General features: G+C 44.2%; 1 protein-coding gene across 6 annotated transcripts in view; it reads right to left on the bottom strand.

Moving 5' to 3' along the window:
• The window catches only part of GALNT13 (polypeptide N-acetylgalactosaminyltransferase 13), a 158,454-nt gene that overhangs the window by 13,683 nt on the left and 117,857 nt on the right, over positions 1 to 26,914 (bottom strand). For all 6 annotated transcript variants that reach the window (XR_008823691.1, XR_008823688.1, XR_008823689.1 and 3 more), the window contains exons 10-12: positions 20,936 to 21,075; positions 16,724 to 16,822; positions 2,390 to 2,524 (exon numbers count right to left, since the gene is read on the bottom strand). Coding sequence is in view for 2 of the 6 variants with exons in the window: in XM_056350279.1 (XP_056206254.1) it covers positions 2,390 to 2,524; positions 16,724 to 16,822; positions 20,936 to 21,075 (374 nt within the window). In the remaining 4 variants the exon portion in view is untranslated. The remainder of the gene's footprint in view (positions 1 to 2,389; positions 2,525 to 16,723; positions 16,823 to 20,935; positions 21,076 to 26,914) is intronic.

The following is a 26,914-nucleotide window of genomic DNA, read 5'->3' as shown; positions in this document are numbered from 1 at the left end:
GCCACCACAAAACCTCCTCAGCTCCTTGTTTATTATCGAAGAAAACATAGACGTTAGGAATATCTTAGAGAACTGTAATATTATTAAGGTGCGTATAAATTCTTGGAAAAGACTTTCTGTGGGTTTTAAATATATTATGTATTTAAATACTACAAATTAAACTGAACTAGAATATTACAGAAAATTTAATAACAGTATGTAAATCAAAGAAAATTGTTTGAAAATCTCTATTGAGAAACCCCTTTTTCTTGATTATTGACATCTCTCATTGTACCTCCAGATGTGGCCAAGGCACTGCTGTCCATTACCAAGTCTTAACTTCTAAATACCTTTAACAGGAGGAGGGATGTGCTCTGTAACCATGGTACAACAACCAGACATCACCTCTATTCTATTTCTGAATAAGTAAAGAAAGGTAAAGATGAGTGATATTTCCCTGGAAAAGCAAATGAATGGATAGAAATTATTCAGGCAATGTGTTGCAACTGTTTGTCTCGGGGGGGAAAAAAAGAATATCTATCTATCTATCTCATCAAGCAGTTGTTTTCTTGGGAAAAAATAGTGCACATTTGGTATGTTTTTGCACACTGCATGTAGGTATGTATTTGGAGGCTTCCTGCAATACTCTGAGATCACCAGGCAGTGAAACTAAGCCAAGTCTGCCCTTGGGTGAGTGAGGTGCCCTTCCCACCCTCCCATGCAGGGGAGATGGGACCCAGGGCTCCACACCACTGCACACCGCCGCTAATACCAATGTATCATAAATACCAGTGCTGCCATCAAAAGGAAGTTTGCTTGCAAGCCGAAGCCTGAACGTTCACAGAGTAAAACTGGTAACAAAAATATTCCTGTCAATAAATCAAAAGGTACATAATGCAAGGGGCTGCCTTCTATCTGTAGAACAAACAGCAAAACCGTCCTCGGAGATCCTTTATGTAAAAAAATGGTGTATTTCTTTTTTATGAGCTCCATCTAATGGTTGATTCTGTTTTTACACAGCTGCTTAGAATTTCTCCGCTGTGGATATCTCATGCTAAACTTAAGACAAAAAACCAGGATGTTTCCAATGTTAAAAGTAAAGCAGAGCATATTTGGTTGAAAGAAATTTAGATTTCCATGCAGAAAAGTAAAAGCAACTCTTTCTATGAAATGTTGGAAATATTTAAAAGACTGCACATCTTTTAAATACATCAGTATTCTTCTAGCTTTGCAGCAGGTTTCTACCTTTGCAGTCATGGAAATACGCCCATACTAATTTGGCATTTCTAAACGGAGAGTAGCAGAGCCACATCAGCGCAGACCGTTGGGCATCCAGCATTAAAACTGCTCAATGGGGAATGTAATTTTCAGTAGTTTGTGTCCAAAATATTCAAAGGAAAGCGACTGGCAGTACACATACATGTTTTTATCAGGAAGGATTGCTCTCTGCACTTTTGGTAGCAAAAGAGTGTTTTGCAGTGCCCGGCACTGGGGAAAGGAGAGCTGGAGGGGGCACGGGAATGTCCCCTAGCGCGTGGAACCCAACGGGGAGCTGACATACAGGCCTGTGATTTTAATAATATTAAAAGTATTTTTTAAAATGAATATTTATTCAATAGTCAAAATTTATCCTTTAAGGTGTTGCTGAGATAAGCTTGAAATATTCCAATTTGAGAGTCTGAAAACTCAGTATTTTAAGTGTTACACTTTAAAAGTAAGCCACGCACGGCAGTGGGCAGAGGATGCTGATGCTGCGCTGTGAACAGGAGCGCACACTGCACCCACAGGCGTCACACCCAGCGAGACCCGCCCCATGATCTCTCCTAACACAACCAAAAAGCCAAAAGTTTCCTGTCTCACTGAAAAAGAAAAACTATTCGGCCATAAAATACTGAGATATTCACACATATTTTGTATTCATTTGGCAACCTCTCCGTAAGCCCCCCAGTTTGTTCAAACTGCCCTCCCTCTCAAAACCCAGAAAAATCCACCTCCTCTCCTGTGGTAGTGTCAAACCAGAGATGTGATTGGTATACGGAAAATAATTAAACACAATTTAAATGCAGAGTCAATAATCTTTAAGAGCCAGCAGAAAAAACTGGAAAAAAACCCTAAAAAAAAAAAAATAATCTTGTTTTCTACTTCACTTATATAAAAAAATGCAGAATACTTCTTCAAGCTTGTAAGAATACAAGATGCCAGTTACTAGAAATGAGCTTTTTTAAATTATAATTGACTTTTTCACCTCTCTAAATGGAAAATTTTGTGGAAACACAATTTAAACCCAAGCCATTAGCTGAATTCCTTGGCACTCCCAAGCCTGCGCTATGACAGGAGGCACCATCGGCACACCATGTCACCGACCCCCCACGCCTGGCCAGCACGGGTGTGTCACTGAAGCCTCGGGTACCTCAGCATCGTACTCCCAGAGCTGGTTCCCTCTCATGTGGTGGCACTTCAGCATGATGACGGGACCGTTCAGCCTCGAGACATCCAGGCACAAGTCGTCCGTGCGGATCTCTTTGTCAGCGGTGTAGGAAAACACCTGCAAACAGAACATGACTGCAGTGAGAAAGAGTTAGCAGAAGTCCTAACTGACTGCCCATTCGGAATACAAGGAATTTTTACTCCAGCAGAGCAGAACTATTTTCTTCCCCAAACATGGAGGTGGTGCCTTGGATCTCACAAGAGTTTCATGCAAGTTGCTCAGCTGGTGAATGTCTGCTGCACATAAAAGAAGGAATATCATGTTAAGGAAAAGCAATTTTATGGGACCAAGTCCAGGAATCATCCAGGCATGCACTCAGTTTTACCTCCTGGGGATTCTACAGAAGTAATTGTGATCGGTGTCTTCAGGAGAAATTGCACAGATCTTTTAGTGCAACGGCTAAACCGAGTCATCGTTGGAAGAATCCAAACCTTCCTAAACTAAACCTTCCCCCTAGTACCTACCTTAACTTTGGGTACCAAGGATTACCTATGTCAAAGATTCATGTGCATGAATTTTTCAGAAATATCAAGTCACTTAATCAAATCAGGCAAAAAATCAAGGTATGAGAGAACACCCCCTCACCAAACTCCTGTCAAACCAGTTGTAAGTGTCAGAAGGCTTCTTTAACTGAACACCTTCAGTGAGGAGCCAATGGACAAAATCCAGGCGGCGACTGACTTTCTCCTGACCACGTGCACAAGGATTAGTTCATTTACAGTAATAAATCCTAATGCGTGGGACAGTCTTACTGCCTTGCAGGGTGATCAGGCAGCGCTGGCTGAGCTCTCGCAGCATCGCCACTGAGGCTCTGCAGGGGGGTTCAGGCTGATGGGGAAGGATGCTCAGTTAGGCCTCGACACTTTGCAGGTGGGTCCGGAGCTGGAGGAGTGCTAAATAACTTTGACCGAAGGTCCCTGATAACTTTAACCTGCCGTTGGGGTCTCCAGCCATCCCTCCTGCACGCTCCTCACCAGCCACACAAGGAGCAAGGGCCACTGCCTGGAGAGGGGGGAAAATGTGGAAACCACAGGAGAAGGGGAAGGAAAGGAAGGAAGATGATAGAGAACTGTGAGCATTTACACTAAATTACGTGGCCTGGACACACAAGAAGCATCCCTCTGCTCCTAACCCACTGTTCACAACCTCCATCATGTTGCTGGCCCCAGCACAAAGGCTCCTGAAATGGCCTTTGGAAATGCCTCGGCTCTGTATTGCGTCATCCTTTCCTTGCAGAAAATTCTTTTCCTGGCAAAAAGTGAATTATTTCTGCCCTCCGGTCCCCTCTCATCAGCAGCAGGAGACCAGGGAGCGGAGCCTCAGCCTGCCCATGGTGATCTACCACCCCACTCGAAACAAACATCACACGGGCGGCTGCTGCTGGGGCGTGGGGCTGCAGTGCCACCATGGTGGCAACAGAACTAGGGGAATGTTTGCAGTTAATAAAATAATGTCAAGACCATGACAAAATATAGAATTATGATGTCCCATTCAGGTTTTGATGAGTTTCAATCTGTACACCTGCAATGGAGATACAATGCTGTCAAAAATACGCAAAATATTCACTCAGGTGCCAAGGCTTAAATTAACAGAGAAATATAATAAAAGCATGGATTAATATAGCATGTGGACATATACCACAATTACTTGGTGATTTCAGAGTTCCCATAAAACAATTGCTCTTGTAAAAGGACTACAGTAAAATTAAAAGAGCTGAAGCTGAGATCTGAACCGGAAATAACGCAGTGCCCCAGGGAACGTCTGTCCATTGAGACTTCCAGTGATACATTAAATTGTACTCAAGGAAGAAAAATCAATCAAGCAGTAAATGAAAACTTTTTTCAGTGAATTAAGCAGAAGGCGGGAGATACCACATCACTCAGAAACATGACACTTGGTAGTGGTGCACTAGTAAAGGGAATTCTGCCCGTGTAACTCTCAAAACCTGTATACTGCAAAAAGCGGCCAAGGGAATAAAGGCAAGGATTTTCACAGAACCACAGAACAGTTTGGGCTGGAAGGGACCTTAAAGCCCACCCAGTTCCCAGCCCTGCCCCGGGCAGGGACCCCCCCCCAGCCCAGGCTGCTCCCAGCCCCATCCAGCCTGGCCTGGAGCACTGCCAGGGATGGGGCACCCACAGCTGCTCTGGGCAGCCTGGCCCACCGCCTCGCCGCCCTCACGGGGAGAGGTTCTTCCTGATCTCTGACCTGCATCTGCCCTCTCTGTGCTCAAAGCCACCCCTGTGCCCTGTCACACATGCAAACCTCATGCACTTGGCTTTGATGAACTCCACGAGGTTTGCACGGGCTCACCTCTCAAACCTGTTAAGGTCCCTCTGGATGGCATCCCTTTCCTCCAGCCCATCGGCTGCTGGAAGATTGTTTTTTTTTAAGTTGGAGGTTCAGATAAATCTTTCAGAGCAATCACAGAATGGAGTCAGCATGCCAACGTGGCAGCGGAGCAGCCAGCTCCAAATCAAAGCCATGAGGCAGAGCAAGAGCTGCTAGGATCAGCCGTCTTTCCATTTTCCAAATTTCATATTCACTGATCACAACCCACTTGTCTGGGTGAAAATCTGGGATCCAAAGTTACAGCAAAGCACAAGCCGCCTTTTGCATTTATTCATCCAGTGATAAATCACCGAGATCAAATGTGAGGGTCTCAAAGCGTTGCTTTCACTGAAAAACACACTGGCCACAGGCAAATACTTGGGCTTTTCTCCAGTGGCAAGAGGCTCTGAAACACCAGCTTGTCAAGGCTCTGCTGAGACGGGGGTGAAATGAGTCTGCATCACATCAAAAAATGCCACTTTGTTTTCAAATGGACATTTTCTGTGTTTCCTTGTGTGCAAAAGCAAGCCCCAAAGCCTTTAAAAAAAACCTTGTAACCTCAGCCAAGGTGCTGGAAACTCCGTCTAGGTACAGCTCACTTAATGACATTCTGGAAATATTACAGAATTCACAGCTGAGGGCTGACCAAGGAGGAGACACCGGCGTCATTCTGAACAGCAACTCTAACTGTGTCCATCTCTGGCAACTCTCAGCGAGAACTAAAGCATTCACAAGTACTCCTGTATGTTAAATGCATGGCAGCAGAAGCATTTTTTTCAAATTCTTAAATTCATACAAGCTGTCACATATGCCCTACTCAAGTTTTGGTTCATATCCTGAATCTGTGTTGTTTCCAGTTACTTTTTTTATAGTAAGATGTCTGCCTACACCTTGCCCCTGGCAAGTAAAACAGAAACACTGATGAAAAAGATCCACACTTGATCAGACTGATTACTGGTTTGGTTTGTAGAGGTCCGACAGATGTACATCCTCTTGATCAGATGAGCTGATATGAGCTCATCAGGCTAAGTTCACCGATGTGCATAAGGTTACAAAAAAAAAGAAAAATCAGGATCAGTTAGGAGATTTCTTCAAAAAGAAGTACAAGAACAGTCTATGTTCTGGACTGAAATGAAAAATGAAGATTTTAGAAACAAATATTCAACTGTTTATGACCTTCGCTCTCAATTATAGCAACATCTGAAAATTCTTCTCTAAACAAAACACTGTAACAACAAAAGCAGCCTTCTTCATCATTCATCCCTACTTCCGAAAATCCCCCTCCAGTACATTGTTTTGAAGTTGGGTTTGGAATAATAAGCACAGAACCCAAGAAAAAAACTAAAAAAATTGGTCCAAAAGACTATTGGTGCTATAACATTAAGCTGTGGTACCTATAAATATATAGAGAAATATATACGTATTTGCAAGAAAGATATATATGTATATCTATTTGTTGGGGAAGAGAAAGGTATCGTGCGGTTCAGGCACTGGGCTAAAACCACTCTTCAAAACCAGGTACCATAATAATGTTCGGCCACCAAGCTACCGTAATTAATGTCTGACAACACCTTCGGGAGGCTTTGATTTTTCTTTTGAACACCTTCACCCCAAAAATCTTACTGGGAGAATACTGGACTTGCTTGCTATCTTGTTCTAGATAACAAGAAATGTGGCCAAATAATCTAATAATCTGTAAATCACTGATATAATTTGCAGCACGAAGTATCTCTCACTCAAAGTAGCAGTTTGGGTTCAAGAATTACTCTATGATTATATCGTACAGATATTTCATCTTTTACTATGCTCATTATTAAGAGATTTACCCATTACTGTTAATTCTGAAGCAACTTCCAACTTTGATTTTTAACTAATTTTTTTTTTTTTACACTAAACATATTTGCATCAGGCATTTTTTTCTGGCCCCAGAGACGTGTTTTAGCCTCAGAGAGATGTTTTCTTCTGTGTTTTATGGAAATCAAATACTTATATTTTGAAATTTATTTCCATTTGCATATTTCTTTTTCCTCCCATCTTTGATAATTGCAACACACTGTTCCATTATATCTTTTGAAAGAGTAAGTGATGTCTGAATTGACAATTACAGAAGATGGGTTTGAAAAACATGCCTTCTGAAGAAAGAAAAATGAATGCTAATTAAGACTATGTAAAATTATCAGGCTAGCATTTTGCTACAATCCATATTAATTATAGATATAATTATATTAATGTCATATAAAAATAGAGGGTGAGGAGCATGTTGCATTTTATAGCTAATTAAATAGTATATTTCACGCCACACATTCCAGTGCAAGACAGGAAGGAACTTTCCACGCAGAGTCTGGTCTTCTGCTGCTGTCACCCCACACCTGGGGACATGATGGAGGTCAGCCCAGCTCCTCGGGGGGGCATGGGCCAACACGCCTGCTCCGAGCATCGGGCTGGCTGCCAAGCCTGTGGACCACAATGAACAGACATTGCAGGAGCTGCTCTGGGGGCCCACCAGCACATTGGGAGACACGATTTATTCCCCACTGCCCGCAGAGCCAGGAGCACACACCTACCGCATCTGTCCTGGGCTGCAACTGAGCTACCAGCACACGGGCTGCTGAGGGGTGAAAGTACAGTTCTTTCCAGTGTTCACAGACTCACAGGACGGTTTGGGCTGGAAGGGACCTTAAAGCCCACCCAGTTCCCAGCCCTGCCCCGGGCAGGGACCCCCCCAGCCCAGGCTGCTCCCAGCCCCATCCAGCCTGGCCTGGAGCACTGCCAGGGATGGGGCACCCACAGCTGCTCTGGGCAGCCTGGCCCACCGCCTCGCCGCCCTCACGGGGAGAGGTTCTTCCTGATCTCTGACCTGCATCTGCCCTCTCTGCGCTCAAAGCCACCCCCGTGCCCTGTCACACGTGCCCCTGTAAGAAGCCCCCCCCCAGCTTTCCTGCCGGCCCCTTCAGGCGCTGGGAGCTGCTCTAAGGCCCCCCCGGAGCCTGCTCTTCTCCAGGCTGAACAGCCCCAGCTCTCCCAGCCCGGCTTCCCAGGAGAGGGGCTCCAGCCCCTGCCCATCTCCGTGGCCCCCGCTGGGCTCGCTCCCACAGCTCCGTGCCCCCCTTATGCCGGGTCCCAGAGCTGGAGGCAGCGCTGCGGGGGGGTCTCAGCAGAGCGGGGCAGAGGGGCAGAGCCCCCTCCCTCGCCCTGCCGGCCCTGCTGGGGGGGCAGCCCAGGCACGGCCGGGGCTCTGGCTGTGAGCACACATTGCTTTCCCTCGCTCTTCTGCTGCAGCTGTCCCCTTGGGCTGGTGGCACCCGCCATGGCCAGCCCCGGAGAGTGGTCCTGCCCGGCAGGCGAGGGGGATGCTCCATCACCGGGACAAAGGTTCCCAGGCAAGAGCCGCTATCCAAGAGCTGTGGCTGTTCACATGGTTCCATCATCCAAATCAGTTTTCCAAAAGAGGTTAAAATAAGTCCCTAATGCAGCTGAAGCAGACACTACTAAAGAAGACACTGCTAAAGTCTCCAGAATGACAAAATTACAAAATATTCTCACAAGTGACACAGCACTGATCTATAGAAACACAAAGGTACTTCCAGCCTCCTGCTTTTTGTGGAGCCGATTAACACTAAACAGGAACAGAAAGACACCTTGCCTTTCATAACACCTGCAGTCCTGACACAGACAGATTTATTGCCTATGCATGGTAGAGGTTTTTACAGGAGTTAATGTATTTTGTATTTATTTTTTTATAACATCCTTCATTAGTATATTTCCATACAGCAAGTTTTGAGGCAGCAGTAAAGCCCTGTGAAGCCAAAGCTCCATTAAGCTGATGCTTGGGATTCAGGCATCATCCGACTGAACTGGAGAGAGACGCCTCATGTATCACTGACAATTTCATTACTTCTTTCATGTTAAAAGGACCTAATGAAGTATTCCTCCTGATCAAAGTCTGAGAAACGAAGCAGTTTCTTCAACACCAATAAAATTTCAAGCAACATTGTTAACGGGAAACCAGTCGAGTGGTCAATACAAATCTGTAGCTATTTATATATACATATACACACACACACACACAAATACGAATCCATATATATTTATATATGTGTGTGTGTATATATACATATACATATGGACTGCAATAGCCCATAGCCAGAATTTTCCTTTCCCATTATTTGGTTGTCCTTTTCTTTGGAAAACAGTATTTTGTCAACTCATAAGAAGTCTAATACTAAGAATATTGTTCATAAACCCTTAATTTATACTTAATTATGTGGAACTAAATTTTGATGATGTAGCTATACAATTGAGGAAGAAGTGTGCCAACCAATAAAGACAGTAAAAAACTGGACATAACTAAGCACAGAAAAATCTAATTTATTCTGTCAACCACTGTCAAAGGTAAAGTTTGAATTCACCTTTTATAAATGATTTAAATATTCTCACAAAAGCTGCAAGGAAAGCACTTTTTCTCTCCTCCTGAAATTGTTTACACATTAGATGTTGAAAGTCACCTTAGGCAAAGCAGGGGAATTGAAGCCGATTCCCCTACCACCCAAAAAAAGATCCAGGACTCCCCATAAAATAGCCAGTTAAATCACTTTTAGGGGCAAGGACTTGGATATTTTGCCTCTTCACTGAAATCCTGTCTTTACCAAGGCCAGCCAACCACTTCAGCATTTTAGCACCTGAACAAATCCCAAACAGCCATGTGGAAAAGGCACCTCACACCTCAGGATCTCCATCAAAGAGGACTTTTTGGCAGCTTGGGTGTTCAACAAGCAACTCCATCCCATATCGGAGAACAACTGCACTGACTCTTCGAAGGAAAAAATACCCATTTCCAACACTCCACCACACAAAGAACAGCTCTTCAGGAAATGAAAAAAAAAAAAAAAATGGTTTTCATTCCTACTTGTGTAGTACACAATCTAATCATATGCAAAGACATGCATGCATGCTTCCCTCACCTCCCCAGAAGCTTCTGAAGTATCTGGCCACTGCTGGGAACTGGGTGCTCATTAGGCTGACGTGGGCAGAAAGCAGCAAGTTCTGTAGCAACAGCCCTCCAGAGACCCAGCCCTTTGTCCAGAGCCTTTGGGATTTGGCACATCCAACCCTTTTTTAGTTCCAGATGATTTACAGGACTGGTTTTAGTTTGTGCTACTCCAACAGTTTATTTTCACCCTGAAGGAAGATACATATACTAAAACCAACTAAACACACCAAGATGGTGCGTCCCACCAGAGGGATATTCAACCTGATCAAGGGTCAGCCCTTGGTTTATGGGATGACCTGAAGATGTGCCCGGCTCAGAGCCCCTGAACACCTCATAGGCTTCCCTGCGGCCACTCTAGAAGTAGGGACCAGATGTATTTCTAAAAAAAAGAGGTTATGCCAAGATCTTTAATGCCCCAAAAGCCACTCCTCCCATCCCAGAGTCTGCAGTGAACAGCACAGGCACCGCCAAGCCAGAGCTGACTTCCATGTTTTGGAAGGTTCATGTAAAAATTGTTCTGTTGTTGCCTCAACCTTTAACCACCAGTGCCAAGAATTCATTTATCCTGGTGCTCAGCCCCAAGGAGAGATACACTGTCATGCAGAGCAATCCAGAGAAACACTGTAATTACCACCAGCTAGCACAGACTGAAGTCAATAGTTGGAGCTATACTAAATGATCAACGTAACAGAAATAAAATAGAAGAAAACAAAACTGGTTGGCAGCATCTACTGGGAACATGTATGGTCGCAACAGTGGGATCTGCGGGAAAAACTTTGGTTTAGCAAGGTTTCCAACGGTTGCTAAGGAGCTCAGTTTTATCAAAACGGCACTGGGAAACACTGGCATCACCCCCTTGTGCTGACGGCAAGCACACCTTCCCCATATTCAAACCTTTGTCCTCCACCATAGAATCCTTTGTCCTTTTCTAAACCACTGAGACCCTATAGGGATTTCAGGTGCATTCAGCATTTTGCACAGAGACTGAAAGAAAACCCTATTTTTGGCTCCACAGCAGTGGGGAGATTGTAGTTGGGTGGTTTTTTGTGTGTGTCTGTTTCGAGTTGGTGCTCTTGGGGATTTTTTTGTTAATTTTTTTGTGGTTTTTTCCAGCTAGCTGTCACTTTATAAAGGATGGCTACCAGCACATCGGCAACAAAAAGCCGTCGATGCTTCCAGGATCTGAGGGTGTTCATTACGCTGCGCCAGATTCACACCTCTTAGTAGGTACAGCAAACACTCACATTCTGCGTTTTATCTACCCAGGCTTCATTACTGCAATGTTACACATCTAATGCTCGTCCTCCTGCGTTCCCTTGCGACTATTTCTGCCAATTTAAGGAAGCATCAATTCAGTTTTCCCGCAGACTCTAAAAAGAAGGCATTATTCTCATTCTGATTGTACTAAATAAAAGATACTGTTATTTAACATGCAGACATGGCTCCTTTGTTCCCTATTAATCACAGTTATTATAACGGTGCTGAAGATCACCAAGGGCTTCATTGTGCAGCATCCTGAGCTAATCCAGAGTATTAGACAGTTCCTGCCCCAAAGGTTTATCACCTCAATCCATAAGAATGATGTAAAGTCTGCAAGGGGAATCATCCATCAGCAAAATGGACTAACAAAATATAAGCAATAACTAGTTTTGTTCATAATGGGTCTGTTTAGAAGACTAAAAGCTGCAAAGAAAGCCAAGTTAGGGAAAACAGGAGACTGGGAAAGGTGAAAAAGGCAGAAAGAACACAGAAGGGCTAAGTTACTTTCTGATAACACCTTATGAAATCTAGTATTTACCTAAGATATTACAATTGATAAAATCAAAGCACTAAACTCATAGTCTGTAATGAGTGTGGTGTTCCCTTACCCAGTGAGGTCTCCAAGGAGTCTCTGGTGTGAGGTCAGCTGCACAAGTGCTGCTCAATTCCCCTTCACGTGCAGCACTTGTATCTGTTGCATGAATAAAAGTCTAATTGCCACTAAACTGCAGCTTTTGTTCCATCCGATCTTGTGCATAAATTGCTTTCCGATGACTTACTGAACAGCTGCGGTTGATAAATTAGCTAAGTGAAAATGTAAAAGGTGACTCCTGCATTAGTCGTCCGCAGCCGAAGTGCAAGCTGCCATCGGGTGGCTGTGCTGGTGTCAACAGCACATCCACCCTGCTTGCCATCAGGGTATCTATCACATACCTCTCCCTCCTTCTGACCTGGCAACAATAGTAACAGAGGAAAAATTACTCTTTATAACCTCCTGAGAATGGTGGCCTTCCATTACAGAAACATCTCAGGAGTCAGAGAGCTCACACATTTCTATCCATTCCCAGTAGTAAGCAAATTATCACACCACACCAATAAATTCTTACAAGAGTGAGAGATCATAAATTATTTTTTCTATGTACCACTACAGAGAAAGTGCTCATGTTTAAAAGGCGTTTGAAAATATACACATTTACTGTGAATGGGGAAAAAATGGAAACTGTGAAACAGAACAGTTTCTGAAAGACCTATTACTTAGAGCTAACTGGGGAAAAAACAACCCCCTAACAACCCTTATTGTGTGTGTTGTTTTTTTCTTTGAACTGCCAGCGAGTACCCAGCCTGAACTTTCTGTATAAAACATTGCCAGAAGGGAGTCATGTTCCCCTTGCACATTTACCAAAACATATAAAACATTATGTTCATTCTGATCTCACCCTGCAACAGCCGCCCCAGGTAAGTTCATACCAAGCAAAATCCTGGCTGTTGCAATTCCTCATTGACTCAAAATGAATCCTGACAAAACACGCTCCATCCTGCAGGAACCACAATGTCCTTTCCGAAAAAGCCTGCTCCCACGCAGAGCTGCCATGCACACAAGACACTGTCAGCCTCGGCAGCCAGCAATCGAGGACAGGAGCCCTGAGACGCCTGGGAAAGGGTTTGCATGAAGCATCTTCCATTTGCCAGCTCAGCCCTCTGCGCTCAGGGAGCTGGTGCAGGCTGTAAACCAGTGAGAAATCCCCCAGACCATCCCCTCTGCCGGGGCTGCAGGAGCTGCAGGAGCTGCAGGCCTGCGGTGTGGCGGGATGCTGAGCAATGGCCACACGATCCCAGCCGCACTACTGCTTACACTTTGCTCTGACGGTGGTGGAATCACCATCCTGGAAGTGTTCAAAAAACATGCAGATGCAGCGCTTGGGGACACAGGTCAGTGGTGGGCTGGGCAGTGCTGGGGTAGCGCTTGGGCTTGGTCACATCTAAGGTCCTTCCCAACCTAAATGATTCTATCCTTCTCACTATAGAAAAACCACCACAATATTTATCTCGAGGAAACATCTCCAAAGGAAAAGCATCCCCTTTCAGCTATCGCTTCCATTAGGCTTACAGTCAGCTCCGCAGCAGCCAGTCTCCTCGCCCTGGGATGCAGGGAGCATGCCCTGCAAGCTGCTCACAAAGCGCTCCCACCACTCTGGACCTTCCACGGCCGCTCTCTTGGGCACGATGAGACTGAGCTGCGAAGCAGATGGCAGCCTGTGATCAGGCACAGACCACCCACCCGGGGGGCACTGCGGGGCCGCAGCAGCGCAGGACCCTTCTCGGGGGTTTGTGACTGTGCAGCCACAATGAAGATGTGCTTAATCACATCCCCAGCGATTTTTATTCTTTTTCTGACAAAAAGCAGGTTCATTGCTATACACAAATGAAGCCTCAGCGTTAAACAGAAAAAAATAAGAGACTGCAATGTTGTTGTTTCATTATCTCTTCAGGAGAGGGGCTGCCAGCCCACGCTCATGCACCTGCCGTGCAATTCCGAACCTGCATCACCCCCCAGCCCTGCTCCCTAATAATATCCCCCTCCCGCCTGTGTGGGATTGTATGATTTGCTTATTGTTATGAACAGAGCCCCGAGGCTCCCGAGAACCACAGTAACAGATGACATTCCCATGGTAACACAACAAAAGCCAAAACACTGTGCCCACCAGGATGACTGTAGGCAGGAAAACCAGACAACTGTTTCACCCTCCATCAGGCCACCAAAAGGAACAAATTTCCTCTAAAAGACACAAACCCAGAAGTCAGCTGTGGCAGGGAAAAAAACAGGTGTGAGGCTGATGGGCCATCCCCCTCTGCCTGAGGCTGGGAAGCAGAATAGTTTTTCCACGATTCACAGGTGGCCAGCGCTTCCTTTAATCAGGAGTCAACCTCGGGTACCCTCCTGAAAACCATCGCCCCTGAAGTACGATAACCCACTGCCCCCAGCCCAGGAGCTATACACACAAACCTGTATTCTAGCCCCCAGAGCCAGATCCCCACCACAGCCGATTTGAGGATAGGCTTTGCATTATTTTCACTCCATACAGAGCAAAGAAAAAAAAGTTTTGAAATTGCTTTTAACTGCATTAGGAGAGCCATAGTATTTATTTTAAAGATTATTAATCATCACCAGATCCTAGCTGAGATGGGATAAGCTGAAATACCCATGCCAACACAACAACGAATCCTCCGGTTTTATGCTCCAGAAACAATTCGCACACGAAGGGCCTCAGTTAACATATCTCATTTTTCTTAATTTGTTAAAGAAATTCATATTTTTAGAATCTCATTAAGTCCTGTAAAACACTTTGGTAGCTGTGAGATATTTGCCCCTGCCTCAAGCTGGATCGCGCCCATGCATCTTGCTCAGCTCTAATGAGCTAGGTATTATTCTTGCCTAATTTTCATTCTGAAGTAGTTTTGTTCCTCAGCTATTTCTGTAACCATACAAGCCCCCTCCACCACGCCCCCAGCATTTACACGTCTTAACTCAGTTCTAATTTTTCATTAGGACAGAATTTAATAAAGGTAACTTTTAACGGGAGCTGTGTATGAGCACTACAGGATGAATGATGCTCTGCGTGTAGGTCGGGTGCGCCTAGCGAGACCCCCACCCGATGACATACTGCTCTTTGTTCATGCAAAGGCAGGGGAGCAGAGAGTCTCTTCATCTTGCAGGTGCACGCAACAGATTTATCTGGCTGATGTGAGAGGTATAAAGGGGACTGGAGCCAAAATGTCTTTCGCTATGAAATATTTTGGCTTAGGAAGGATGAGGATGAATGGCTGTATCTACTAGTAATTAGGGTTTCTATAGGCTATATGGTCCATACACACATTCACAACCCACCCGTCTTTATCTCAGAGCCTTACAGTCCTCCTAACCTCACAGCTGGTACTTCAGAGGAACTGAGGGTTTGGAGATGTGACAGTCGGTTCAGATTTTCTTCCTCTCTGAACAAAATGAGAGGGGTCTTCCCACCGCGTGCAGAAAGACAGGGAAACACAAGAAAATATTCAAACTTGATCATAAGCAGTCTTATCAAGATCCTAACACTTCCATCTCCTAAGTCATTTAGAAAGATAATGAAGTTTGGGATAAATATGACGGACAACCTTACCTCTGAAAGAAATACGGGAATTTGCTCTAAGGTCCTGCATCTTCTCATCTGTTTTTTAGCAGATGCGGCACTCAGAAAAGTCGCCCTCATCAAGCGTTACCCAGTAGGGACATGGTCAAAAGACCTTCCTGGGGTGGGACACCAGCACAGACTTACAGTCCTGCTGAGGGGTCTCTAGGGATTTTAATCACAGGGGGTGAAGGCAGGAGCAGCCCTCTGTTAGAAGCTGAACAAAGGGACCTGGGTTCTTTAATTTGAGAAAGCCATCAGAATTAGAGGGAAGAAGAGGAGAAATGTTTTCCAAAAGTAAAGCAAACCCAAAAAAGTAGAGAATCAGGGCTAAACCATGTTCAGAAAGGTACAAGTAAAAACAGGGGTTTGCAGCAAGTTCTGATGAACTTCCAGGTCAAATCAGTGATGGGGAAACAGCAGGAGCATCCCACCTGTTCCCACCGCGCGTGGGACAGGCGCAGGCAGGGGCCGTGCCAGGACAGCACGGCTGTACCAGGCTGGCACCGCTCCGCATGTCACCCCCCGTCCTGCAGCCCCACCTGACAGCCCCCCAGGGGAAAAGGCCTTGTTACAGGTTTACATTGCAAAACCCGACTAAACCCAAATGAATCAGCTCTGCTAATTTGAATCTGAGGCATTAGAATATGCAAAGTTCACGGGTATTTGTACAGAGAGCAGGTACAGTCATCCATCAGTGGTACAACGAGCTAAATGACTGTCGTTTGCCTTTTCACTCCTTTTCAAACATAGCCAAGGCACAAGTGAAACACCCCTGCGCCCCCGTTGTTTGAATTTCCACTAATGGAAAAAACTCAACTTGCATGAATATTCCGCACATGTATTTTTCAGGTTTTAGACAGGTGAACTCAGCCACAAGCCATGCAGATTCTTACCCATTTCAACTAAAAAAAAAGATTTTTCCCTCAACACCAAAAAATAAATTAAAATCCACCATAAAATTTTCTAATGTTAGTACCTGAAACTTTAAGTGCATTTCTCTGCACTCTAAACAGCAGGAATATATTCAATAGATTTACTGGGATACTTCACTGGACCTACAGTATATTCCCAAAAATTGCAGTTGTCACTCAAGAAAACGGCTGACTACTCCTAAAATTCCTAAGCTCAAAATCTCAAACGTTCTGGAACTTCCATTAATACATTTGCTAACTGCTGCTCTTGTTTTTTTATAGAGAACCAACACGCCTACAGGTGAGCCGCATTAATGGGGTATACGGAGGGGGTCCCATTCCTATCACGCGGAACTCAGGGGGTACCCAGGCAGGGCACCCTCGCCGTCCCCAACGCCCCCAACACAAACCAACCCCCACTTCTGCAGCAGGGAAGAAACGCTGATGGGGGAAGCTGCAGCTCCACACAGCTCTGGGTGAATTCTAATCAGTTTTTCCTGATAGCTGTTGTGCCTGTGGTTACACAGCAGCAGACGTAAAGCAATTATTGTACAAATAATACCTTTTTTCTCTCTTTTTTTTTTTTTTCTTTTACCTGATTTCCTCCCATGCCGTGGCAGTTGAAAATGCCCACTTTTTCATTTTCCTTGCGGCCCATGTTGTCTAGACACTGGTTGGTTTCAACGTTCCTGATCTGAAGAAAGGAAGAGATGAAACATTCCTTGAAAAAAATGCCTGCAGATGTCATATTTGTGCAGAAAAAAAAATACACCACTGTAGGAGAAAGTACATTACCCGTGCATTCAACTATATGAATATATTTTAACTTGCAATTTGTAAATACGTCACACTCCCAAAAGAAAATGAAAATGATTACAAAGAGTATAATGAGATTTTAAATTACATGTTAAGTGTAAGTATGAACAGCATTCAAGGAAAAATTAATTCAGTGCCCTGGGTTGCTTTGTTTAACAAATACAATGCGCTTTTTCTTCTAAACAATGCAAAACTAATGGCTTGCCCAAGATATGCACTTTTCTTTTCTTCCAGCAGGGCTGACTCTACTCCAAGAAAGAAAAACAGAGTATGAACAGCATTTGACGTTCAGAGCAGAGGCTGCTGGACAGCTTCCTGACTAATTACATGCTTTTAAAAAGTTTATAAATAAAACGTTCCCCTCAGAATCTACCCATCCTCAGAGAGGAACAAAAACACTTTAGTGAACATTTCTGCTTAAACAAACCATTTTTACATCATTTGTGCACAATGCAGCTGGGAAGCAGGCAGGTTATGAGCACGGCGCCTGCGACACACTACATGATGTGATGAGGTCCTTCCAGCGATGCTCGGCTTAGGCGATCGCAACAAAAGCCATCAGAGCAAGAAGCGATAAGGAGCAGCAGAGTAAGTATCAGAGCATCACTCTCCAAAACATATTTTTAGAATACACATCTATTCAGGGAAACAGCTGAGTATAAAAGCAATCAACCAACTTCAGCTTCGTATGAGGGGAGAACAGGAGAAGCCACAGTCCCCTCCAATGCTCTCACACGTCACAGTCTCCATGACGGTGTGAGCGTTCAGCTGTATGTGCGTGGAATGCCTTTTTCTTAACCCACCTCATATACCTGTTAGCACAGGAGGACAAGCTCCTCCTGCTCTTCCTCACAGACTCACAGGACAGTTTGTGTTGGGAGGGACCTTAAAGCCCACCCAGTTCCCACCCCTGCCCTGGGCAGGGACCCCCCCCAGCCCAGGCTGCTCCCAGCCCCATCCAGCCTGGCCTGGAGCACTGCCAGGGATGGGGCACCCACAGCTGCTCTGGGCAGCCTGGCCCACCGCCTCGCCGCCCTCACGGGGAGAGGTTCTTCCTGATCTCTGACCTGCATCTGCCCTCTCTGCGCTCAAAGCCACCCCCGTGCCCTGTCACACGTGCCCCTGTAAAATGTCCCCAGCACCATGGGGTGATTTTCTTACTAACGTGTACAAGCAAACCCACCACTCTGTGTCCCTCATCCCTTTGGTAAAACTGTCGTGAAAAGCTGTATTTTGAAACAGTTCAATGGCACTTGGTACCCGGCCACCCGCACTGCCCATGCCACCTTCCGTGGCTCCGCAGCAGGGCAGCCAGCACAAACCAGTGCCACCGGACTGGGCTTGACACAGCGATGCCAGGAAAATGAGATCATGAAATCTGATTAACGACACCGGGAAAGAGTGGCTCAGGAAAGCTTCACGTGGTTGCTTTTTAATCTGCTCTAACGTTGCTAATCATGCAGGAAGAAATTGCAGCACCTTGTGCTGGTGGGTAATCTCTGAGGCTAATGCTCTTAATTGCTTAATCCTGCAAGAGCTGCCGAAGGCAGGAGAAAGGCTGCCGGCACTGACAGCCCAGTCACTGATGTGGGGGCTCAGACCTCAGGCGCCAGCTGATAACCAGCCTGCTGGTTTCCACCACTGTCCATTTGTTTTAAAAGCAGGTGGAAATTTTTTTTAGAGCCCAGTGAAGGTACATGACTTGCTGCAGCTTACATGGAAGTGGCTTTCCGGCGCAAGCTGCGGCACGTGCTGGGGACCAGCCGCAGCATCACCGAGCAGGCTCGCGGACCCCCTCTCCTCCTCGTCCTGCTCTCCTCGTGGCTGGCACGTGCCACTTGGCAGGCCACCGACAGAACCACAATCCCCAAACCATACCCTGGTGACTAGCTCCAATGATAACCCCAGCCTTTTTTCTTAAATCACCTTTATGCAGAAATAAGAGTTTCAAGTGTTTCCACGAGAAAGGTAATTTAATTTTGCAAGCCCTTGATTCATTAAAACAGAGGGCTAAAATAAAAAGTGACTCGAAAACTCACCTATGATCATTATGTCTCAGGTTTATAAAATAACTCCCGACTTGCATTTAGTTTGTATTCGCTTTCAAAAGACTATTCAGTATCCACCACATTTAGAACATTTTATGCCCATTCTGAGGCATATTTTTGTCCACCTAGGAAATTCAAATCTCATACAGTCACTTTATATAAGTTATGTTATAACTGAATAGAAAATTTACTTGCAAATAAAGAATTGGCAGTCTTTGGGATCTGCCTATTAAGTGTACAATGAATGCACTTCATAAACTACTCAAGAAATTCAGTTCTGCATAGCTCCACACTTCAGAAATTTCATTTGAAAAGTGTGCACTTTATTTATAAAAAGAACGGATGCATATCAACCAGTTGTGCAATAACCAAATGAAATTCAAATCAAAATGTCATGTAATACCAATTTTTATTTTTAAAACATAGGGTGGTTCAAGTGAACCATGCACAAATATTGTCCAATCTCAAGGCATGCCTGCAGGAGGTCATAAGTAAAGACGATTATCTCAAATGTGTCAAAATTATTCACTGTTTTTATCACTGTTTGTGCTACAAAAGAATGAAATATGCAGTCGCACAATGTAATTTGGGGCCCGACACTGAGCACTCATTACATTTAGATTGTACTGTACTAGAGAATAATCTTCTCAGATTTATTACCAAACCCAGTTCTTCACAGCCAGCAAATCCACGGCTCCCACCCAGGGCTGCTGAGCATCATTTCCTCCTGGATCTGAGCAGAGAAGCACGGTCACCCCCTGAACGGGCCACCCCAATGCACCACGCGTCTCGCTGAGCAGCCAGGCGCATTGCAGACCATTAGTGGGCTAATGATGCCAGCTGCACCGACAAGTCAGACGGTCTGTTCTACGAGACTACATCTCTGCTGAAAGGGAGGAAAATGACTGAGAAATGCACTTCTGATGTTTTTCAAATTGTCCATTACTGCTGATGAGGGTACCTGAGCTTTAGGTCTAAAAATCCACTTTACTGCTCAACTGGCAGTCAGCAGCTGTAATAGTCAGACATGAGTTTTAATTCATAGATCCTGCCTGAACTGCTGTTTCCATAGAAACTGAGGCAGTGTTGGTAAAAATAAGGTGTTTTAATAACTATTTTATTACTTTCTCATACTTTTATTTTCCATTCTGACAATATCGTACAAAACCTTATTATCTGACAGTTGTTACATGAGTTCCTTCCTTGCTGTAAAACCATGTTTCACTTTATTTTGTCATAGTTAAACTGGAAAAACTACTGTGGCTTTTATTTTTCACTACAATTGCAAGTTTCAATAGTAAATTACTTTCCTGGATGTAAAAAGCTATGTGCTCGTTTGATTGCTATTCTATTCGTAGCTATCTTTAAATCAAACCATTCAAGAGTTATCAAAAGTCAGCATAGGTAAAACTCAACAGAATATTTCTAACAGTGAATTATTTGAATGTTAAAGTGATATCAGTTCTTGGTGGTACTAGAACCAGCAGATCATTAGGAATGTCTGTGTTACTCAGCTCCAGGCAGCCTTGCTGGAAAACACATCATCAAGGATCACACACATTTTTTTAAAAAGAAAAGGGAAGAAAACAAAAAAAAAGAAAAAGCTTTTTCTACTCTAAATGTAAGTGATAAGTGATGATGGAAAGTTCCCTTCAACTACTGTGCATTACTTAATTATTCCAAAAAATTAGTCACAAACCTCACTTTTCCAATATGCTACTCAAAAGATAAATTTTGAATGGTGAACATATACGTTCAGAATAGCAATGCCCTATGGAAGATTTAGAGAAAATATAACCTGCTCCAAAGTAAAGATAAGTACAATACAGTGATTGCACACCAGCACTTTATTCCTTTCTCCAAACCCACTCACCTTCTCAGGGACCCCTCCATCTGCACAGGGTACTTACTGGTTTAATTTAGCCAGAGGAAATGGTTCATACCTCACCAAGCGAGTAATAGCGCCGTGGAATCTGGGAGTCGGGATAGATGTTTTCCAAGTACCACGAGAAGGGTTTACACTTCAGATTTTCTCTTAGTGCTTTTCTGACGGATACATCACCATAATCCACCTTAACAACACCTGGAATTGTTAAGAGAACAGATGATCAAAGCAGAGGTTTTGTAAACCTGCAAAGCATAAATCACAGATCCTTCTCCCGTTGTCATGATTTCCTTTTTATCAATAACCATTTGCCGGAATTATGGTACAGCAGTATGTGAATACGTGTGCAGCTGCTACACTGCAGCTCTTTACATGCATTAAATAATTGATTTAACAAATTGGAAAGCTTGGAAAATTACATTTTTGCTTTTCAGATCATTTATCAACCCAGAAAGGCAGGACCACCGAACTCCTTGAGTTCTTCATATTGCAAAATAATAAAAGATCCATCTGTAATTTTCCAAAGCATCTTGCTGGTGTTTTCCAGCACCCTTCTGAGAGAAGTAGCTCAGACGAGGCACGGCTATTTTACTGATGCAATCTCAATCACGCCTCGGGGGATTTCACCAGAAAGGACACGTTCCCCATCCTGAGGAACCTCGGTGCCCCCTCTCTCCTGCAGGCCCCAGGCTCAGCCCATGGCAGAACTCACCACATCCTCGTTGACGCTACTATAAAATTAAATGTCTCCTGCCATAGGGCAGGGAAGGGGCAGCAAGGTGGCAGGTTTCTGCAGAGACCAGGACCCATCTGCTGCCCCGGACCCACCGCCCCTACCACAGGCAGGGCACAGAGGGCACCGTTTTCCGAAAGGGAGGTGTCATGATGTCATCTCACAGTTAAATTGTCACCATGCCCAGCGGTGCTGCTCCTACCGCAAACCTAAACACCAGAGGCGTGAGCCAGAAGCATCCAGCTGGTCATCAGGAGTGGTGCATAGGCCACAAATCATAAATACAGGTCAGGAAGAGAAAAAAAAATAGAGACTAATAATCAAGGAGAAGGGAAATCAGTTAGAAATCCGCCCTGTACAGTGTATTCTGATTTAAATTAAAGGAATATATGGTGCTTTCAAGACTCAGGACAGTCGGTCAAGCGATTTATTTATCTGTTGATGGTAGAAGTAGGCGCCAGAAGACATAAAAGTGGGAGGACACAGCCAGGGCTGCATGTCCCAGACACAGGGGACCAAGAGATCCGCAGTGACTACGCATTGCACACGAACACGCATTGTACAGCTCACGACCCTGGCACATCTGCACCACTGACACATTAAGTCCATGATACAGGTGACATAAAATCTACTTTGTAAGTGCATGAATAAAGACATTGCAGTCTTAAAAGTATTCTCAAATCTTTTGAGATGCAGCATTCACTCTCCAACCTGTCCACGTAATGCAGGGTGACACGCGACTTCACCACTGACAAGCGGCAGCAGGGGTGAGCATCGCTGGAAATTCTACCAGAGCACACCCAGCTCCGTGACTTTCAGAATCTAAAATAATATTGAACCAGTAACCTGGCAATGTCCTTCTCAATACCCACACACTCCAGGAATGGGGCAGCTCAGGAAGGAACCATTCATCACTGGAAGAAACATAAAGGCCAGCCTTAAGGTGCTTGGCCAACCTGAGCTACTAAGAAAGATAACCAAACACCAAAAAGCATGTCAAATACACTCTGCAGCCTGATTTAACCAAATTTTAGACATGAGGTATCATCCAAAGAACGAGCAGTAGGCAAAGCGGTAGTAACTGTCAGCAGTCAGCCAAAAGAGTTTGAAAGACAGTCCCAGATTTCTATCTGAAATCCATGCTGCGTTTCCATCATCCTCTGCTTTCCATTATTTATGGGATCTTATTTTGAAATTATCATAGAGGTGAAGCTCCTAGGGTATCAGCATATTCTGCTAGCGAATCACACCCTGAAGCACAAGATGCTATCAATTTTTAAAGAAATTCAGTACATAACTACAGCAAAACTATTCATTACTATAAAACAAAAGTTTAACTTGTTTTGGATAACCACTCTTACTCACGTTTCCAAATACTTACTGGTTACGTCTTGGACAAATTAGGTTTATGTATCATTATGCAATTGTAGGATATGATGTAGTTCTAGATAATTAACTAAAATACATGATATGCTACGAATTATTACTACAGGTTAAAATCAAGGCAGGTGCTCCTGGGGAGCACTTCAGCCTGATCACAATGGCTGGGGGCGACCGATGCTTCATCAGCTCCAGATCAGAAAAACCCCTCGGAAACCAATTGTTCTTGGTTGGTGCCAATAAATTAAGTGGCACCTACCCAGGCATTAGGAAAGCATGAAATTTTAAACTTCAGTAAACAGAAGTATTCAAATAAAACCTTCTACTGTAACCCATATAGAGAAATTAAATCATAGTAACTTAGGGGACGGCGGAAAAGTGGAGAGAGATCAAATCCAGGTTAAATCCAGGCAGTGTTATCCTCTATAGCAGAGCTGGCTGAAGGTGAAAAACAGGATCTGCAGGGACTGCGGTGGAAATGCAAGAGCTCCAGGCAAAGCCGAGCTGAAGCGCCCTGGGAAAAGCCAAGCTTACGGCACAGGGCAACACAGGGGCCATACAGGACAGCTGTGGTGGACAGGAGGCTTCACCTGCGCTACAGCTCTCAGAACATCTTCTGGGCTAAAGCATGCTCAGTAAAGTATTTGGGGAGGTTTTATAAAATTCTTAAAGGACTCAACAATTTTTATTTTTTTTTCCCCCCAAGAAACAGAGCTCATCCATCAGCTGTTCTGCCATCAAAAGGATTGATCACAGAGTTTCCTTTGACTTTGTTTAGGGAAAGAAAAGCACCAAAAGGTCAGTATTACAGTTGTTATTTAATATTTTGCTTTTTCAAATGGCAACTTTTCTCTAAGGAGAACTCACATAGCCACTGTTTAACTCACAGCACTTAAACCACCTTGGCGTCTAACCCCTGTGCTTCCATTAAGCAGCAACTTGTGGCTGTTCCATCGCCCTGTGCCTACCGTTACTCACCACAGAAGGAACAAATGAAGCAGTCACGGACGAGTCCAACAAGTCCTCTGGACCTGGTCAGGCATGGACAGGATTGTGACAAGACTTTGGCTGCAGAGTATTTTTCCTTTGCATGTACCAACGGTGGAAGATCAAGAACACTTGCCTGGTTTCAAAAGCTATCTGTGCAATGTGTGCTACACACAACTGCACTGAAAATATCTTTGCTTTCAGAAAAAAGACTTTATTTTTAAAAGAATGTTTTTGAGACAAGCTTTTACAGGCAAGGGGGAGTGGGGGTCTGTGGTTGCTGCCTTTTCCAGAGGAGGTGTGCACTGCTGCTCTTATTTGTGCTATTCAATCCTTGTCTATAATTAAGCTAATCTTCCTCATGGGAAGGCACTGGAAGTGTTACGAGAAAAGCAGTATCTGTGTTTTGTAGTGCTTTGTACTTGGGGATCTGATGAAGCTGAACATGAGGAAAAAGGATATTAACACAGCTATAGGCTGAGATCGCAAACCACCCAGCCTCCCCCACTGCACGCACACACGTGGGTATCTGAGTTACAAACCAAATCAGAAACACTACCTCCCAGTGAAAATACCCTGTGGATTCACCAAACACCTTGTTCCTATTTTACTTGACAATTCTTACAGCGATTTCTGTTTCCACATTTCGTTCAACCTTGCAATTGCCAGAATGGAAAACACAATAAACCCTTTCCCACTCAATCTGGCTCAACTTCATACTTGAGATTTCCGTAATTAAACAAACTCCAGCCAAATAAATTCTACTTTTACATTTTAATAAAGCTTAGCTGTAGTGATGGGGAGTCTTTGAAGGGTTTCGATGCTCACCTCACTGGGGTAGGTTTACCTTAAGGCTTTTCAGGACTTGGGATCCTACGACAGATGCAGATGGCTGGTTCCCCCGGCACGGTGGTGACCCAGGTCTCCAAGACACTGGCATCCACCCCCTCAACTCAAGCTGTCTCTTTCCTCACTCTCCGTACCTCCTAAGGCACGTTGGTAACACTCCCTGCTCAAAGCCTGACATGTTCTCCCTTCCCTAAGCTCCTCTATTCTCTATACTCCCCATCCTGCTGGAGCCGGCTGGCCCATGTCGGCAGCATTCACTTACACCGCACATCGCGATGCTAGCGCAACGCCCCTTTGTCTTCCAGCAAGGACCTCATTTGTATGGATCTCCAGTAAACCTTTATATTCCCTTCAGCTCAATTTAAAACCAAGCTGTTATGAATCAATACCTATTTATTGTCACTACTTGCTAAATAATCGATGGGACTCAGAGGAAATATAAAAATAATTAATGACTAATAAGGCTGCTTATGCTTAAATAAGAAAGCGTAAGTAAAATGTCCTCAGGTGCAAAAAAAAGGAACGAAACACCACAAGAAGCTACAGAAAGCGTAGCGTGCAAAAGAATGGATTAAAAATATCTCAGGAAAGAAGCAGATTGTTTTAACAGAGCAGCAGATGTGTTTCAAGTAGAACAAATTAAATGGCGGCAGCATTGCATTACATCTGCATTTTTTCTAACAGGCATGTCCTGCAGATTGGCTTACAAGGGCACAGTTTCAAAATCGGTGTAACGTACCATTTCTGCAGAACAAGCCATTAATTCATGATGAAAAAGATGAAAAAAATATAATCTGGAATGAAATAGAGGTTGCAGAACTGGGAATAATTTTCTTTACGTAAGAATAACCCTTTGAAAACTTAATCCAAATTAGGCTTTTGCTATCTTTTGCTGTCTTGAAAACCGAAGAGGAAACCGTTGTTTCATTGAACCGATATTCTAGTGTATTCAAAGGTAGAGGAAGGTGACCAGAGAAGCCAGTCCATGCACTTCTGTCTGTAGTTCAGCTCTGAAAACCTGCATCGCGCTGCACGGTAGCCAGGCCAGTATCCAAGGTGCCCCTGTGAAACGCAAAAGCCAAGAACCGAGTCGGAGGCCACTGGGAACCTTCACAGATAGAGATGGTTGAGTCTGATTTTTGCTTTTTTTACTACCAAAGCAGCAGACAAAATGATGTTTCATAGGATTAAAGATGGCAAAGTGGTAAATTAAACATGAGTTTGCAACACCAGGGTGCCTGGTCTGGCACACATTACAGAGAAGCAAGAACACACGCCGATAATTTTGGAAAAATATTAGTTGCTGCATTAAGAGGATTTACCCAGTGCCTGGGAGGGTGCTGCTATCCAGCACGCTCCGCTCTTCTCCCTTCAAGGAGGCAGAGGGTGACTACTTGGGCAGCTGGCGGAATGGTAACCAGGGGCTTACAGCTCCCCTCGTCACTTTGCTGACACGAGAGGAGCGATCCATCGCGCCCAGGACGGGAGAGCTGCCAGGCACCAGGCAGGTCCTGCAGCGCTTCACCAGCTCCTTACAACACAATCCAGAAAATAAGACACATAATGCTGTATGCTTCTAAAATCCAGGGATTTTCATGCTGTATCCCTGTCAAAAGCAGACATATTAATTGGTAACACATGCGTTTTCTAATTAGCCAAAACATTAATTCTTGATGTGTCTTATTTATATTGCCAAAAAACCATGCGTAACTCATTAAAAAGCAAAACAAACCGAAAAACAACTAACCCACCACCCACCCTCCCCACTCTTCCTGAGAAGTCCTGATATCAATTCATGAGTGATTTAAGATAAATATAGGTAGTGGTTTCACAATATAAAATATGGTATGGAATGAAGACTGAGCTTTTAATGGGAAAATGTCAGCTATATATACTTTGAGAAAATATAATATCTAACTTTTAAAAAAAACCTTATAACTCAAGAAAATGAGTCAGTATTGTCAATGTTTCTGCAAATAAAGCGTTACACAATAGTGCGTTGCACTTTTAAAGCTGATTTACCGCAAAGGATTAAGACCTCAAATGTCATTTTGCCTTATAAACACACCTGTAATGTATGATACTTAC

The sequence above is a fragment of the Falco biarmicus genome, chromosome 8 (assembly GCF_023638135.1).
Source record: "Falco biarmicus isolate bFalBia1 chromosome 8, bFalBia1.pri, whole genome shotgun sequence".
NCBI lineage: Eukaryota > Metazoa > Chordata > Aves > Falconiformes > Falconidae > Falco > Falco biarmicus.
The sequence above is the reverse complement of the archived record's forward strand: the minus strand, read 5'-3'. Positions and strand labels throughout refer to the sequence as shown.